The sequence below is a fragment of the Podarcis vaucheri genome, assembly GCF_965113315.1.
Source record: "Podarcis vaucheri genome assembly, chromosome: 2".
NCBI classification, from domain to species: domain Eukaryota; kingdom Metazoa; phylum Chordata; class Lepidosauria; order Squamata; family Lacertidae; genus Podarcis; species Podarcis vaucheri.
The window spans coordinates 74,933,041-74,951,155 of NC_138760.1; the positions used below are offsets into that span (position 1 = coordinate 74,933,041).

The following is an 18,115-nucleotide window of genomic DNA, read 5'->3' on the forward strand; positions in this document are numbered from 1 at the left end:
GCTACAATAGTTAGGTTCTGTGACCTCCAACAAAATGGAAGTATGGGAAAGTATTTCCTTTGGAGATGGAATCGCCTTCCTTTCAACCTCTCTGCAGTGCTGTACATACACATAACTGATGCACAGATGGTGCCATGTCAGTGAATTGTCAAGAGCAAAACCAAATCCATTTAATCTTTGGTTAATTGTTGACTCCATTTAAATGGTGTATTCTGTGACTGACGGACTAGTTGGCAATAAAGCTATGCAAAGCTGCTTTGCTTGCGCGGTCTGGAGACTTCTTTTCACAAGTCCAATAACTATCACCATCTGCTGGAGAGGCTTTTATTTAACAGGTTTATTTAACAGGTTTATTCTTATCGGATATTAAGGAGATTTCATCCCACAAACAGGATCTGAGCAGTTTTGTTCAGAGAAACCAAACAGGCTCATTATCAGCTGTGAGTGGGGTCACATGGGCAGGGCTCTGTCCCTATTAATGCAATAGCTGCACTGTGAGAGACATTCTTCTGAGGCATTGGGATGTAGCAAGGAGTTGCCATCTAGGCTGCATTTTTCTCTCCTGGCCTTCTGTTAAGAAGATTAACACATGGATTTCTAACTGAACATGAACTCAAGATTAGGGTCAATGTGGTGCAAAGAGCACTTTCCGTGAAAGCTTCAAGCTAATGCAGTGGGAGCACTTGGCAGGCTGCCTGCTAACTAATAGGTTGAGAATTGTGCATGCCTGGGTCTGTGGGAACCTAATGCTGTTTCCCGTACGTAGTTTCAGTAACACCTGTGGACTCCCAGGATATAAAGGGATTGTCACAGAGGCATGTACTAAGAGACTCAAAGAAGATCTTGTCCAGTTTTTCACTGGTGCAGTCATGTATGCCTCCCATTGTGACGGATTTTGGCCTTTTAGCTTCCAACAGTGGGTTCCACACTTGGAAGATATGACTCAGTCTAATTACAAACAAACTTTTCACACTGACAGTTCCTTGTCTCTCGACGTTGCCGCTCCTGAAGAGTGTCCTCTAGCATTGAATTTTAAAGAAGGAGAAGATAACCAGTAAGTAATTGTATACATGGTCTGCGTGGCTTGGATGAAGGTCACTAGCAGAAGTTTTAATCCTCCTGCCAATTCAGCCATCAGGATATCTGCTGGCTGGGGAAATAGCAGCAAGTGGTGATTAGTTGGGAGTCCAAAGCATCAATATGCGCCTAGCATCTGGTGCAAATGTTGTAGCATAGATTCTTTTTCCTTTGGCCTTTTGCTTGCAAAAAGGTCATGTGTGGAGAAGTGCCCTCTTTCAAAATTTGGCATTCTGCCCTGGACTGTGAGCAACAAAACGCAGAGCAGGATTCAGGCAACAGGTCCCTGCTAGACTCTAGATTAAGTGAAATGTTTTCAGACCGGCGGCATTTCATCGGACAGTCAATGTTTTGCAGTGACCACCCAGTGAAATTACTGGCATGCCCTCTTGTCATATGAGAGAGGAAATGAGTTGTCCTCTGAATAGTTCCTTTATAATAAATATGGGCACATCTGGAAATGGAAGGCGTTACAGTGGGAGTGGCAGAATGGTATTAGATGGAGCAGCTGCTCAGAACTTTGCTGAGTTTTGAACAATGTGATCTCATAGAGAAGTTGTTTATTACAGACACCAAAGACAAATGTCACTTCAAATACGGGTCATTTCCACATCTTTAAAATAGATCTTGCCGGGGTATGGTTAAATGTCTGGTATGCATAGTGGAAATATTCTAATTGCCTACTGATTATTCAGTGTTTCCATTTTCTCCAGATGAATATACTGAATGTTTTGAAACAAGAAATTAAAAAATGTGCCTTGAATTTAGCATCTGGGATGCAGTTCCACTGTTATACAATAACCAGGCATGTTCCTTACATTTTTTTCATTTTATCGTAACACACCTAGTTGTTAGTACTACTTAGTATTCTTGAGTGAGCCTCGTAGTTCCCTCTAGTGGTTACATTGGATGTCTAGAGGTTCAGATGCTTGACTGGTGTTCCTGGGTGGTCCCAGAAGAAGGCATACTGCAGAATGTTCACTGCATATCAAAAATAGCTTTCTCGAGGTCAGCATTTGGTTTTATGCAGCTTTTGTCCTTATTTTTTCCAGGATAACAACCATAGTGCATCTTTTCTTCTTAAATTTCTGAACTTTGAATCTGACTCTCTTAAAATTCATGATCAATAAAATACAGCTGTGACTAATAGGTCCCAGATGGCTTGAAGTATGTTGCATTTAGGTCTTGAACAGATGCAGGGGAATTCTAATTCAAAGTATAATAATGAATTAATCGCTACAAAATGTAATCATGGCTACTGGTTTAGGTTTGTTTTTATTTTAAAAAGGGAACATATAAACACATGGAGAATAGATCTCCCAATCAATATTAGAGCTTCCATATTCAAAAGTAGTTTATCTGATTGCCAGATGCTTGGACCAATGGTGGATGGTTAATTGCATCATGCCCTTGGAGTGAGTATCCTGAGCATTTGGTTAGCCAGTGTTAGAAAGAGTGCTGGGCCATGTAGACTTTTGATCTTACCCAGCAAGGGAGTTCTTTTGCTCCTAAATTTAGAATTGAAGCAATCTTCATGAGTTGCAGTCTGCTTTTCATTCACTGACTATTCCTTGTTATGCTGAGAAGTCAAAACCAACATGGCTTCAGCATTCAAGCTTGTTCAGACGGTCAAATTTTCAACTGAACATTGCCTGTTTCAGTTGCCTCCATTGTTTGGGAGAAGGAGGAGACGTAAGCTTGACCCTTTGCTTAGAGCAGGGGTCAGCAACCTTTTTCAGCTGTGGGCCGGTCTACCGTCTCTCAGACCATGTGGTGGGCCGGACTATATATTTTTTTTTGGGGGGGGGGGAATATGAACAAATTCCTATGCCCCACAAATAACCCAGAGATGCATTTCAAATAAAAGCGCACATTCTACGCATGTAAAAACATGCTGATTCCCGGACTGTCCGTGGGCGGATCTAGAAGGTGATTAGGACAGATCCGGCCCCCAGGCCTTAGTTTGCCTACCCGTGATCTATAGGTCAATCAACATCAAAACCCAAACATTTCCTGGAAATTATAAAACATACTTAAGCAGGCTTTCAGTACGTTTTCCATTTTACTGCCCATTCACTCAGTTTGGAGAGGTCCTTTTCTTTTAATGACTGAACAATTGAGTATCATCAGCAAACTTGGCCACCTCACTACATCCGTTTTTCAGTTAAATCCAGTCAGGGTGAGGCATCTGCAGTCGAGACAAACAAAAATCTTCTGAAAATCTTCAGGAATTAAAAAATTATTCTGAGGGGAAACATTAAATTATAGCAGTAGTATCCAGGATACTGGGTGTGGGGCTTGTAAATAATGGATTTCAGCATGAATATAAGCCCCAGAGATGGAGTACAAATTAGTAAATTGGGCAGTGCATTGAAAGGAAGTAACAGATGTGCTGTGGATCCCAAAAACTGACAAGATCAAATCCATTCCAGAAGCAAGAAGTTGGCGTTGAGTTTTATAGATGGCAGGGGTGAAGGTGGTCTGTGATTAGGGTATTAATCTACTTTCAAGCATTTGTTGACACTAGGCATTACCTCATAAATAGCTTGATGGCAATTTTAGAAATCTAAATTGTTCTAAATCACTGTTGTTCCATTTGGAGTACAAATTACTTTTTTGCCATGAGTCATAGGAACATGATCATCTTCCATGAAAGCTGCTTGAGATATGCTTGTTTGTAATAATTGGAAACAAAAGCAGGCTTTTTCTTAGCATCCAAGGAGATATTTCTGTCTTGCATCAAATGGCAGAGTTCACAGACGTGCTGATGATAGTGGGCAGGCAGCGCTGAACATAACTGCTTCTCAAACTGAATTGCTTGAGGGTTTGAAATACAGGATAGCATTAATATGTGATAACCAAAAAAGTTACTTTGGGGATATATTTGAGTCCAAACACCTTAAACACTTACTGCTGCATCTGCACACTGACATTCCCGCTTCTGGCTTCACATAGCCGCTCTTCTGTATCAGACCCTCCCTGCAACTGCTTCCATGTTCTGCTTTGTGGTGGCTTCAGTTGTTAAGATCTAGGAATAAGCACCTGCCAGAAGTCAAACTCCAGCAGCAGCAAAGCTGTGGGGGAGAGGGAGTGTGAGTTTTCAATACACACATCTATTCAACCCTTTCCCAAGAAAATTGATCACTTTTATGAACTAAGATGCTTGCATTCAGTAATTGATTTCATTTATTTGGGTTACATTGTACCGTTCTAGGGGCTTACCCTTTACAATAGCAAGTAGCCCACTATTTCCTCTATTTAAGGTCTCATAGAGAGAGTGGGTGTGAGTGCAGGGTTCCGAATCACGAATAGAGCCAGCATATGTTCAGTAGGTTTCCCCTATGCAGACAAGCTCCCCATTGCATGGATTGGGGGGAGAGCATAGATGAGCAGGCTCAGCATGCACATCCCTACCCTCTCTTCATGCCGTCTTAATGGCGTGGAAGAAATAATACTTAAAGGAAGAACTAATATGTCCCTCCTATTGTTTGTTTGTTTTACTCCTAGAGTAACTTACATGGTAAAAAGGTAAAAGGTAAAGGACCCCTGGATGGTTAAGTCCAGTCAAAGGCGACTATGGGGTTGCAGCGCTTATCTCGCTTTCAGGCTGAGAGAGCGGGCGTTTGTCCACAGACAGCTTTCTGGGTCATGTAACCAGCATGACTAAAACCGCTTCTGGCACAACGGAACACCATGATGGAAGCCAGAGTGCACGGAAACGCCATTTACCTTCCTGCCACAGCGGTACCTATTTATCTACTTGCACTGGCATGCTTTCAAACTGCTAGGTAGGCACAAGCTGGGACAGAGCAACAGGAGCTCACCCCGTTGTGCGGATTTGAACTGCCAGCCTTCTGATTGGCAAGCCCAAGAGGCTCAGTGGTTTAGACCACAGCGCCACCCGCATCCCTTACATGTAGCTTACATGAAACCAATACAAACCTAGATCAATAAAAATAGCAGTCACTTGAGCAGTAAAATCAGTAAATCAGAACAAAATATATGAAAGGTTTCTTACAATGTCCCTTGCCCAGACCTTCTTAAAGTATGCACTTGGTGCCAAAAATAAAAAGGGAGCACCAAGCAAACCTCTCTTGGAAGGGAGCTCCGTAACAACGTTTGAGTGTCTCAGGTTACCACTTCCCTTACTTCACTTGGCAGGGAACATGGAGTCGGGTCGCTGAGGCATTTCTGGATAGCTCATGCTCGAGAGCATGGTCTCTGGGGATGTCTACTTTGAATTGTGCTTGGATAGGGCCTGTAGCCAATGCTGCTGTTCCAAAGCTGGTATAATAGATTCCCTAAGTCTTGTTGCTTACTGTATCTAGGGCTTTTTATGCAATCAAAAGCAGGGGGGCAATATGCTTGTTAACAGTTGAAAGTTTGTCTGCATGTCATTTCAGTGTGTGGCAGAAACAATGTCTTGAGGAGGAAGATGTAAGTTTGGTGACTTCACTAGACAACTGAATGGATGAAAGCAGAATGGTGACTGAGAGAGACAAAAATGCTTGGCTTTTTCTGGTGTAACCGACTAACCTGATTCTCTTGCATGGTGAACATTGCAATTTTTCAGTTACCGTATTTTTCGCCTTATAGGATGCACCGTCCCATAAGGTGCACCTAGTTTTTTGGGGGGGAATAAAGGGGGGGAATTATTTTTCCCCCCCAGGCGCGGGGCTGGGGCGGGGGAAGCCCGAGCTTCCCCCGACCCCAGCCCCCAGAACAGGCAGCTCTCTGCAAGATGCTGCTTGCGGAGAGGTGCGCGAAGCCTGGACGTGCTGAGCTCAGCGCGCGCAGGCTTCAGCATGCAGGCAACTCTCCGCAAGTGGCGAGAGCCCAGCGCTGGGTTCCTACTGCTTGCGGAGAGGTGTGCGAAGCCTGGAGAGCGAGAGGGGTCAGTGCGCACCGACCCCTCTCGCTCCCCAGGCTTCAGCGAAAGCCTGCATTCACCCCATAGGACGCACACACATTTCCCCTTCATTTTTGGAGGGGGAAAAGTGCGTCCTATAGGGCAAAAAATACGGTAGTTCTTCAATAGCTTTCAAATATGCAAATAACACGCTTTTCAAAGCCTCTCCTTTCTTGTTTTGAGAGGACTGTATCCTTCAAAAACAAACCCTTATTAGTTTGTGTTCAGAGCTATAAGTTTTCAGAAAAACAAAATTAGCGGTAAAAGTTCTTTCTTAAAAGTAGCCAGCTGTATAGGAGTCTTGATATGATAATCTGAGAATCATGCAATCTGCCTAGGTTTTAGTGACCTGACTCTCTGCCTTTTAGCTTCTTTTCCCTTTCTGCCTTCTTTCATCTATCCATCTGTAGTCATCTTAGGCTTGAATATCTTTCTATTCTGCTAAGATAGCATGGGGAGGCAATACCACAAACACAGCCATGCACTTTTTAGGAATTAATGTAGCCACTTGGCTGTACACACCGAAGTGAGGCTTTAACCATGGAATTTCTTCTAGATTCCACTACATATTCTGGCCAATATATGCGGTATGACTAGAAAAGTGTTTCTTGGGTTTATATTTGTATGTGAAATCTTAGTAAAAAATATTGTGGCTGTCAAAGCCATAGTCTGACTGCTTGCAAAGTTTACTATGTGGGAGGATGCAATTACTGTATATGGGATTTGTTAGTTTGTGGAAATCGGCATTAACAAAATAATAGTCCCTTGACACACAGATGCACCTGAAGCACAGAGTGACAAGTAGATGGGCGGCTGGTCTGATCCTGCAGGGGTTTTCTTAAGTTCACAGCTGCAGCATTGGCAAGATATTATGGAACAACTAACCCTGGTTTACACTTTGGCAAAATTATGGTGCTAGAAAGTTATCTTGCACTTTTCACTTTCTGAGAATTGGCTTTGTCTCCCATCTTCTTTGATTATCGGGGAAGGAATAAAGAAAAGAAATTGAAATCTGTATATATTTAAATAGGCATAAATTGTCAGTGATCTGCTACTCTTGGGGAAGGATGAGCAATGAAAGCCCTATTGAAAAGGGCACCAGTCCCATACATAAACAGTGTCTGGTGCATAATCCATACTTGGTATTCTTTTTACTTGCATTTGCCTTTTGGAGCTCAGTTACATAAACTGCACTGGTAGTGGTTGGCTTGTTTCAGATTCTGTCCAGAGTTATACATATTATATATCATGCTTGTGTGGATGCTGCAGGGAAACGTACTTTGTGGTTGTCATAAAGGTCTGGTGTTAGAATTTTGGGCTGCATGTCTCCTTTTTGAAGTTAGAGGCCGTGATACTATACTACATAGTATGAAATGCACTTAAAGAAGCTAGAGTTAACTTTATTTCCTGAACTCTAGCGTGAGGAAGTTCTGCAAAGCTGCTTTAGTTTTACGAGGGAAGCAACATACTGTTGCTTCATTCCTGTTTAGCATCATGCGGGAAATATTACTCATCTTTGTCCCTCAGATTTGAATACTTCTTGAAAATAGTACTAATCAGCTGAAGCAGAAATAGTATGTTGTTGTTTTTGTTGTCATTTATTTATTTATTTATTTACTGGCTTTATTATTCAATTAGAAATCGAAGGTGTGTATCTGTCTTTGATCCAGTTCACAGGTAACACTAGATACCTGCAAATCATAGTTCCTTTCTTGTTCTTAACTATTGTATTGGGCTGGGTTAGTACCAAAGTGCTTCCCCACCAAAAAAATCATTTGCACCCCTCAAGTGATAATGTTAATACTTGGAAACCATGGGGGATTCATTCTCCTAGTATTCAGCTTTAGTGCCCACAGGGCACTCTGCCAGCTTTCATTGGCTTTCTTGCTTCTGTTTCCCGAAGCCTGTCACGGATAAAAGGCAGAGTAGAGCTCCAGCGGCAATGGAGAGTTTCAGATCTAAGGATGTAAGCTATGCACTGGGAAGACTTTGCCTCGGCAATTCACTAGTTGGCCTCACTCAGATCACTGCTGTTGACCACCACCACCACCACATGCCCTTTACCCTAAGGTCCCAGGGCAGGGTACAATTTAAAATAGAACAGTAAAACGTTTTAAGAACTTATAATTACAGAAAATACAGTAGTGTGGATAGTAGCAATACTGGCTTACCTTTGGTACCCACTGTAAAAACTTAAGAAGCTTCACATATATTATTGAAATATTCAAAGTGCTGTAAAGATGCCAAGTATAAAATCTTTCTATGCAGTATCACCTCGAGACTTAACTACATGTCTGCTTGTGAGTCAGGCATATCAAATTCGTGTCCTCTCATGCTTCCACCTAGTTTCTAAAACGATAGCCATTTAAAATCTGTCCAGTACTGTGTCTCTTCAGTTGGCAATGTGATTTTGACAGAATTGAATACAAGCATCACCTCAGTAAGGTTTAAAGTCGCAGTAAGGAATTGTGAAATATTCTATAAGCAGTTCCACATATGGTACCTTGACAAGGTAAGAGGCTTAAATTTAAGGTGTGGCTCACACTGTCTGACAGCTGGTCTCGGCTGTCATCCTGCCAAGCTGGAGTTTACTCTTGCTGAAGAATGTTAAGGTGGCAAAATTTGGGCAGTTCTGTTCTGCATTCCTTGCTTTGTTGAACTGATTTAGTGACCCAGTGACTGCAGTGAACAAAAGAGGAAGGCACATGGTTGAAACATTTCTAGAATTGGGCATACTTAAAAATCCATGGTAATAGTCCATGGTTATTATTGTTAATAATAATAACAATAATAATTTTAAAGGCATTTCTTAAAATGGATTTTTTTAAAAAAACATTAATCCTCAAAAGGGAGCAGTATATTCAGCACTTAGCAGATACTATCCCCTGACTGAAGATGTTCTCAGCGGGGCTGCCTTTCTGTGATATCACAGAATGTTCACAAACACTTTTAACTACTCAAGAGAAAGCTGTTAATATCAAGGACCCAAGACAGAAGGAGCTAGCATATATAGCATTTTGCTTACTGAGATGTTTGCACCTCCAGGTGGTTGGCAGTATTTGTAGAAAAACGGGGAATGATCTGGCCAGAAGTAAACATTTTTTAACTCATGAATTTTAGCATTTGCTTAATTTTCCCATTGATGTCAGTGGGACAAAAGTGTTACACTCAGGCTGCAGGCTGCGTTTATAGAGTAAAATGAAAATGGCTTTCTTCTGGGTAGACACATAAAGGATTGCACTGTAAGTTTTCTGAGAAAACAAACTTTTCCATTCACCTATCTGTGGTATTCTTTCTTTCTTTCTTACCTTACCTTGTTAACACACCACTTACCAAAAATAAAATCAAAACTGCTGGTCGCAATCAGCTATCTAAATTAAATCTAAACCATTATCTATTGTAGTGATTCGTGCAATTTTTCTCCAAAAAAAGTATTTAATTGTTCCTTTTGTAAAATGTGTTTGTGTGTTGTATAATGTTGTTGATATTGAAATGTAATTGTTTCCTCAACTTTAGCTGTTCTGAGGGCTAAACAATACTTGCAATTTGCCAGAATGAGAGAGTATTTTCATAATTTAGGCTCAGTCTGCATGTATCACATTAGTTAAATGAGAACCATCTTAAGGCAGATACAACTGAGTTACTATTCTTTACAATGAATATTTCCCTGGAAAATGACTGTACAGTCTGAAACAAGTTGGGATTGGGATATCTATCTGTTATGGAAGTAGTATTTTTTTTTTTTGTTCGCCTATTTTTTTCTGTTCACCTATTATGTTTCCCCTTTTGCTTCCTTTTTTTTTTAAGAGGAGGGAGGTACAGTACATATGCAATGGATCCATTTTGGCTGTATGGCAGCAGAGTATAAATTTGAGTTTTGGCAAATAATGAAGTATATGAATTCTACAGACCTTTAGAGAAATAAAAATGTCCTTTACTCTGAAAGCTTAATCACAGCTGTGCACTAGACTGCATCAAAGTCATTTGGAACTATACCTAGCCAGATTCTACTCATGACCCAGAATACCTTGTAATGCAAAAAACAAAACCCCAATAAAACAATAAAAAAATACATTGGAATGCAAAAAACCCCCAAACCTCAATAAAACAAGATGACCCTGTTCTGTTTCAACTGTTGGATACAGTTTCTAGACACCAAATCAACATTACTACTTATTTTAAAATATTAGTTTAATTCTGAAGGAGCACCATGCACTGTAAAGATCACAGATAGAGCAGTCATAAAATGTTTTGCTGCCTGAAATGGAACCAAAATGGTGCCTTCTCCTGCTGGGCAGGATGGTTGCTGGGACTCTCTTGGTTTCAAAGCATACAGGAATTCGCACAGAAATAGATTTTATGTAGCTTTCCCATCTATCCTGAAGAAGGAAAACTCAGCTTGACATGCTATCAGATAGTTACTCTGATAACAAATGGCTATAGAAAAAGCAGGATCCCAGTAAACATACAGTCTGCTAACTGATATTTTGGGTCCCATGGCTACCCATGAAACCAACAAAAGTATACAGGTTTCATCCATGCCTCTTTTCCTTCCTACCTTCCTAGCCACACCATCATGAAATACAGAGTTATAACCGAAAGCTATATAATTGAGGGGAAATGGAAGAAATAAGGAACAGGAATCAAAGAGGAGGAACTAGGTGCAGTGACCTCTAATAAGATCCTTTTTGACATATGGGAATGCTTTTTTGCTTTTTTTCGTACATTAAGTTTCCACTTCCTAAAGTAGGCCAGAGGATTTTGAGTATACATTCATATATGTAATTGGACTCTGAGAGCTAAGCGCTGCCGCATGTCATGCAACAGAGTTACTTATGAGAAAGTATATAATCAAGTGTTCTGTTCCTGAATACAAATGTCTCAGGAGACCTTAGTACACTTGAATCCTTAACTGGTGTCCTTAAGTTTCTGAAAAACTTTTTCTAGAGTGTTTCAATTATGTATATTTGAAGCAATAAAGTTGGTCTAACAGAACCACCAGCAGGAACCTTAAAAGGGGACTCTTGTTTGTTCTTTCTGGCTCCTGGTGGCCTTTTGGCACAGTACGTATCTTTCCACTTTTCTGGTAGAACTTTGTGTTTGCTCATGTTGCCCTGATGCAAATGGCTAGGCATGCTGTAAGGAAGCAGTGAAAAATCAGGGTCCTCTGTCTACATTGGAACACACTAGACACACTGAGTGCACGACTTAAGTACCACTTTGATCATTTTAAATTTGATAGTTGAAGAGTTTCAATTATGTGTTTTCTTTTTATTAGGAAAAACCTTTTGGTACCTAGTTGACCATCCCCTTTCAACAAGCCTTTTCAGTTAAATTTTTTACCCATCTGCATCTGTCTTGAAATTGTTTTGAAGATGTTTTTATGGTTTTATCGTTTGTTTTACCACCCTGGGCTCCTTTGAGAATATATATATATTCTTATATATATATAAGTGAGGCAAAAAGCAAAAAGAGCCAACAACATTACCTTTAACAAAAGTTTCTCTACCTAGTCACCTGCCCTAGGCAACCAAGTGACTGTCTGTTTTCAATCCTGTTTTAATTTATTAATTGGTTGTTTTCAATTTCTTTGACCTGTCAAGTTGAGCTACTTCTCAAGATTTACATTCCATGTGTACTTGCTGGAGGGGTTCTTAAACGCCTGTTGCACAAACTTTAAAGACCAGAGTTTACTGTTATACTTATACTGAGCCCGGGCCTGGCTGGGGAGGGGGGGGGTATAAATAAAAATTATTATTATTATTACTACTACTACTACTACTATTATTTCTAACGAATGTTGTAACTACCTGTGACTGTTTCTTTCTTTCTCTTTCATAGATTACCGAAGCTGGGAAAGAAACTTTGCCTTCTTGGTTGCATTGGGAACCAGAGAGTAGCACCTTGGAAGGTCTTCCGCTTGATACAGATAAAGGCATTCATTATATCTCAGTGAATTCAATGCATCTGGTATCTAATGGAAGCTACGTGCCCCAAACCACCAATGTCTTTTCCATTGAGGTTCACCCAGAAGATCATAATGAACCTCAGTCGGTACGGGTGGCTTCACAAGATGTGAATGAAGTAGCACCGTTTGTGTGTAGCGCAGAGGAACCAGTCACTATTTTGACTGTAATTTTGGATGCTGACTTAACAAAAATGACACCAAAGCAGAGGATTGAACTTTTAAACCGAATGAAAACCTTCTCAGAAGTGGAACTTTATAACATGAAATTAGTTCCCGTTGTAAATAATAGACTCTTTGACATGTCCGCCTTCATGGCTGGCCCAGGGAACGCAAAGAAAGTGGTGGAAAATGGAGCCTTACTCTCTTGGAAACTAGGCTGTTCTTTGAGCCAGAATAGTGTCCCAAACATAAGCAATGTTGAATCTCCAGCTAAGGAAGGTACAATGTCTGCTCATCTTGGCTACCCCGTGGTTGGCTGGCACATTGCAAACAAGAAGCCTAATCTTCCAAAGAGAATAAGGCGGCAGATTAATGCCACACCAACCCCTGTGACTGCTGTTGGGCCTCCGACAACAGCCCTCCAAGAACCGCCAATTAGAATTGTTCCCACACCCACTTCCCCAGCCATTGCACCTCCCACTGAAACAACAGCTCCTCCAGTAAGAGAGCCTGTTCCATTGCCTAGGAAACCCACAGTTACTATTAGAACAAGAGGTGCCATTGTTCAGACACCAACCCTTGGACCAATTCAGCCAACCAGAATGATAGAAGCAGTTTCTACTACCCCTGTCCAGATCCGGCCAACAATGACTGGGCAAGTTGAACCTACTGCAGCAGTTACACCGCCCACAACAAAGAAACCAAAAAGAACCACGCCAAAACCGTCCACACCATCAACCACCGATACGAGCACGACACGAAGAACTCCCAGACCCACCAAAATTCCTCGACCTCCAAAGACTCCCGGGACTACTAAATCGCCTTTCATTCCACCAGAAAGAGTTTCGCCACCAACTCGCATACGCACCACTACAGTTGGAACTCCCCGTGTGCCCAATGATCCGCCAGAACTGAAAAACCACATTGACAGGGTTGATGCGTGGGTGGGCACGTACTTTGAACTCAAGATACCTTCAGACACTTTCTATGACAAGGAAGATACCACCACTGATAAACTGCAGTTGACCATGAAACTAGAAAATGAGAAGCCATTGGAAGAAAACTCGTGGGTGCAGTTCAATAGCACTAGTCAGCTAATGTATGGACTACCCAATCGCACACACTCAGGCAGGCATGAATTTTTCATGCATGCCACAGACAAAGGGGGCCTTTCAACAGTGGATGCATTTGAAATATTTGTCCATGGTCTTGGAGCCGACGAGGTGCCTCCCGTTAAATTTAAAGCCGCATTAGAGGGAGACTATACTACAGTTGTCAATGACATTCATAAGAAAATTTTGTTGGTGAAGAAGTTGGCTTTTGCCCTCGGAGACCGAAACAGTAGCACTATTACCATAGAAAACATTGTCAACGGCTCCATTATAGTTGAGTGGACAAACAATACTCTGCCTTTGGATCCATGCCCCAAAGAGATGATTCGCACCATGAGCAGAAAAATTGCTGATAATTCTGGCAAGCCAAGCCACGCTTTCAAGAATGCCTTAGCGCCAGAGTTCCCGGCTAAGAACATTTCCGTTATTGGTGCTGGTAGCTGCGGACGCATTCAGTTTATTCCTTTCTATAGAGAAGGACTTCCTACAACGGCACCACCTACAGTTGTGCTTCCGCGGGATCCAGAAAAGACCAGCGAAGACGATGTGTACCTCCACACGGTCATCCCCGCTGTGGTGGTGGCAGCAATCCTGCTGATTGCTGGGATCATCGCTATGATTTGCTATCGCAAGAAGAGAAAAGGCAAGCTCACCATAGAAGACCAAGCCACCTTTATCAAGAAGGGAGTGCCCATCATCTTTGCCGATGAGCTGGATGACTCCAAGCCTCCCCCTTCCTCCAGCATGCCGCTGATTCTACAGGAGGAGAAAGCCCCTCTCCCGCCCCCAGAGTACCCAAATCAGAATATGCCAGAAACCACCCCGCTCAACCAAGACACCATAGGAGAGTACACGCCACTGCGAGACGAAGACCCCAACGCACCGCCCTACCAGCCACCCCCTCCCTTCACAGCACCCATGGAGGGCAAAGGCTCCCGTCCGAAGAACATGACCCCCTACAGGTCTCCACCTCCCTACGTCCCCCCTTAATGAACAAGAGGCGCTTGCGGAGATGGGGCCTATAGTTCCACACCAGTGTTGTCTGTAGGGGTCGGTGGCCTGCGAATCCGTTACCAATTAGGAAACCAACATACATAAGCTCAAACGTAGCCCGGTCCCGGCAGGCCCTCTCTCCGAATGCGTTTGCTACACCACAGTGCTTGTGGAATTTTCGGGACACTGATTTTATTTTTGCCTAACAGCTTTTGTTTTGTTTATTCATAGAGGGGGGGGAATCTACTTGGCTCAAAAAGTATTTCTGACAGCAGGCGTCTCGAAGCATCTTGTGCAAAGGGAGAATGGCTGGACATGCAGGCAGCGCTAGGGGTGGCACGCTGGGTCTCTGCTGTTTGCCTTTAAAACTAACTGTACTGTTTTTTCTATTTCACGTGTGTCTAGCTACAGGGCATAACATGAAACGTAGCCTAAAAAATTAAAACCGGAGGACTTTCTGAGGTCAATGTTAAGTTTTTACATTTAATTGCTGTTACCTAAACTTGTATGTATAGAATGGGGAGGGGGAGGGGAAATGCTTTACTACAAATAAGCTCCAGGGGTGTTTCCAATGCCAGTCAGGCTGAGGGACCATCTTTTTTAATCAAAGGAATCCTATTTTTTCACACATTATACAGTTCAGTCATCAGCTGGGGTCCTTTTTGCAAGCTCTTGTTGCTCCAGCCTGCCATTGCTGGACCGATGCCAGGCCGATAGCCGTAGGTTTCTGAAAAAGGGATGGAGTTTGGAGAGCTCTTTGCAATTACCAAAAAGAAAAAAGAAGCGAGAGAGAGGGTTGAAACTAGCTATGTAGCAGCATTTGCTGCCTTTCGGAAACTGGGGCCCCAACAGTGGTAGCTGCAGGCTGCAAGGGTCATGGTGCTGTGCTGAGATTTTTCATCTGGAAGGCATCCTTTGGCTTTCGAAACACTCTTGAGATATTTTGGTGAACATGCAATATTTTTATGTAGTGTAATGCAGTTTCCTCACATCAAGACTCCTCCTGGACCACAGTATTGGAACAGTCCCTCTTCCCCCCCGATCACTCACTGCTGTCCTCTGCACACACACAGACGCAATAGTAGCTGTCTGGCGGTTGGCAAAATAAAATAAAAAACACGTGCGCGCCAGAAATAGTTCATAGCGAAAATCAGTGAACTCTCAGCTCTAATTTTTTACTAAATTTTTGATACAGCCTCAAATTGTTTTATTAAAAAAAGTGATTAAAAATGGTAATGCTGCCAGCAGTTTGTATGAGCTTAGCTTCTTAGTATCAATTCAACGGGACTGACTGCTTTGCTCATTTTGGGTTTTTTCCCCTTTCTTTTTGGTCTCTCATAGTCATTGTTTTTAAATATTAGAGCCATGTCTAGGTTTCTTGCCTTTTTAAAAAAATGAACTTCCACATGTCTCTCCTGGGAAGTTGGAGTGACTGTCAAGGTCACCCCCATGCCTTTCTCCCCCCCCCCTTTCAACAAAATGATTTTAAGCATGAGTTATTAATTTTTCTTGTCCATTTGAGACTATTTTTGGTACATTAGAGGGAGGAAAAGCCCTTTGCAATAATTAGTCCATCCCCTGGCTGGGGGCTGGGCAGCCTCTGGCTGACTTTGCACACAAAGCAGACACTTTTAAGCCATATTGACTGTTTTGCAAAGTATGATGGTGTGCTGACATGGCCAGTTAACACACTAGTGGATGAATGGCTAAAATGGCCTTCACCTCTGAACTTGCTAGGGTGGCATTTCCCATCAAGCCTTTTTTTGACTACTTGAATAGGATTTTGTCTATTAAAACAATTGTTAATTTGACTATGGCCCCATATAGTTCTGCACACTGCTTCTGCCCCCTGAGGTGGGCTGGAGGGGTTTGTGTTGAAGTGAGGGTGACTGTAAAGAATGCTTCAGGTTTAGCCTTTGTCTAGTTTGACAGGTATAGATTTGCCCTACAAAGTTTTTTTCCCCCTTAAAAAAACAACCACACACCTCTCCTCTATCCCTTCAGTGCTTGAAAGTTGGTGTGTGTCTCAGATGAGAAGAAGCGATGGATTCCGCTCCACACACAGGAGAGCTGGTTGAAGGGAAAGGGATTAAGTGGCACCACTTAGGGCAGACTGCTTTTGAACAGACACTAGAAATACGTTTGTAAGAATGCCTCCCCCCACAAGCTAGCGACCATGGCAGCACAGTGCCAAAATCTATACTGGCAGGCCTGCATTTCAGATGTCTCCAAGTCATCAACACACACACAGCCTCCTAAGCCCAAATGCTGCAAGTTAGAAGGGCCTTCCAAACAGTGCCGTTGTCCCTAGCAACTGATGCCACTTTATAATGGTCATGCGCAAGCGCAAACGGTTTCAGGCCTGGGCCTACCTGTCACCATAGAAACTGGAGGCGAAGGGGCAGTGAACAGAATAATAACAATGGCATTCTCATCAGCCGCCTTCCCCCTAAGCACCAGTGCTGTTTATTTATGCCACTAGACACTGTAATGGTGGGAGAAAATCTTGTATTAAAAGTGTTCACCAACCACTGATGTGTTTTTATGTCCTTATATAATTATTTTAAAAATGTGTTTTCTGCATTCTGTAAAGAAACATATCAAGTAAATAAACCAGTGTACTTTACTACAAACGCAGAGGCTAGTGTGCTCTTCCGTTAGACCCCTCTGGGTTCCCAGCACACAATATTCCCATAACATAGAAAGCTCAGACTGGAAAAGAAGCTGTAGAAAGTGCAGGAGAAGAGTCCCATTGATCTCGAGGGTGCTCTGTTGAGTGCGGTAAGTGAGCTCCATTCCGCTTAGCATAATTCAAGACTGTATACTCATTACTGGCTTAAAGATTTTACAGTTTAGGAGATGTGAGAAACAAAGCACAGTGATATCTGCTTAAATCCTCCCCGGTGATGAAAGAAAGATTTATTTCTCCATTTTTTAAAAAAAGAAAAAGGTCAGAGTGAAGTTGACAAGTAGTACAAAGGTTGCGTTACTGGAAGGAATTATTTTGAGTGTCAAACCAATAAAAGATCCCTGGAGTCGCAGCCTTCAAATACCAAGGCACCGTTCTCCATATACGTTACAAATATATGTTATGTTGTTTTGTCAAGTGCGTCTCAATTCTTATGCATCCTCATAACAACCCTATTTTGTAGCTCACTAGGTTCCATTTTACAGATGAGAAATAGAGGTATGGTGATGTACATGATAAGTACAATGGGGCTTACTCCTAGTTAGGTGAGTATAAGATTGCAGCCCTTAATCAAGACAACCCAGTGTGTTCTTGGCTGAACATGAATTTAAATCTCTTAGTCCAGTAAGAGTCCCAAGTCATCAAAGGACAACTGTACTGTGTAAAAGCAATACTGGATGGCATTTTTGTTTTTTGCAGTTTATGGCCTCATACCTTTGCTTGCTTTCTGCCCTCTTAGCAGTGGAAGAATGGGCTTCTCCCTGCCGATGACTAGAGCAACAACCTTAGTAGAGATCTGCAAGGTGCTGGCTTGGGAGAAGGTATAGGGTAGGAGAGAATTGGACTTCATAGCCACCTTTTTAATTTATATTGCTTCATAGTGAACATTTAAACTGTCACTCCTTTGATTCAAGGTTTACAGTTTTCCTGTTCCCTTTCTATAATTCAGACTGGGAACATGTCTGAAACATCTATCCATTTCTTTAACATCTCAATTGCTGTTCTATACCCTAAAATTACTGAGCTAGAGTAATAAATATCAATAAAATGAGATGTACTAGAGTATTAACGTACCACAGTTTCAATTCTATAGGAAAGTGGTCTCCCTGCACATAAAAGTCACCCACACTTAGCTGTTTGTATTTGGTTTTACTGGGTTTTTACCTGCACTAGCTAATATTTTTCTACATTGTTAAGGCTTCAAGCCT

At 42.1% G+C, this 18,115-nt stretch overlaps 1 protein-coding gene across 2 annotated transcripts in view; it reads left to right on the forward strand.

The window, feature by feature from the left end:
- DAG1 (dystroglycan 1) overlaps positions 1-16,851 on the forward strand; it is a 63,883-nt gene extending 47,032 nt beyond the window's left edge. For both annotated transcript variants that reach the window (XM_082213113.1, XM_082213114.1), the window contains exon 3: positions 11,828-16,851. In XM_082213113.1, the coding sequence (XP_082069239.1) occupies positions 11,828-14,215 (2,388 nt within the window). In that variant the 3' untranslated portion in view covers positions 14,216-16,851. The remainder of the gene's footprint in view (positions 1-11,827) is intronic.
- Positions 16,852-18,115: the final 1,264 nt, after the last annotated feature.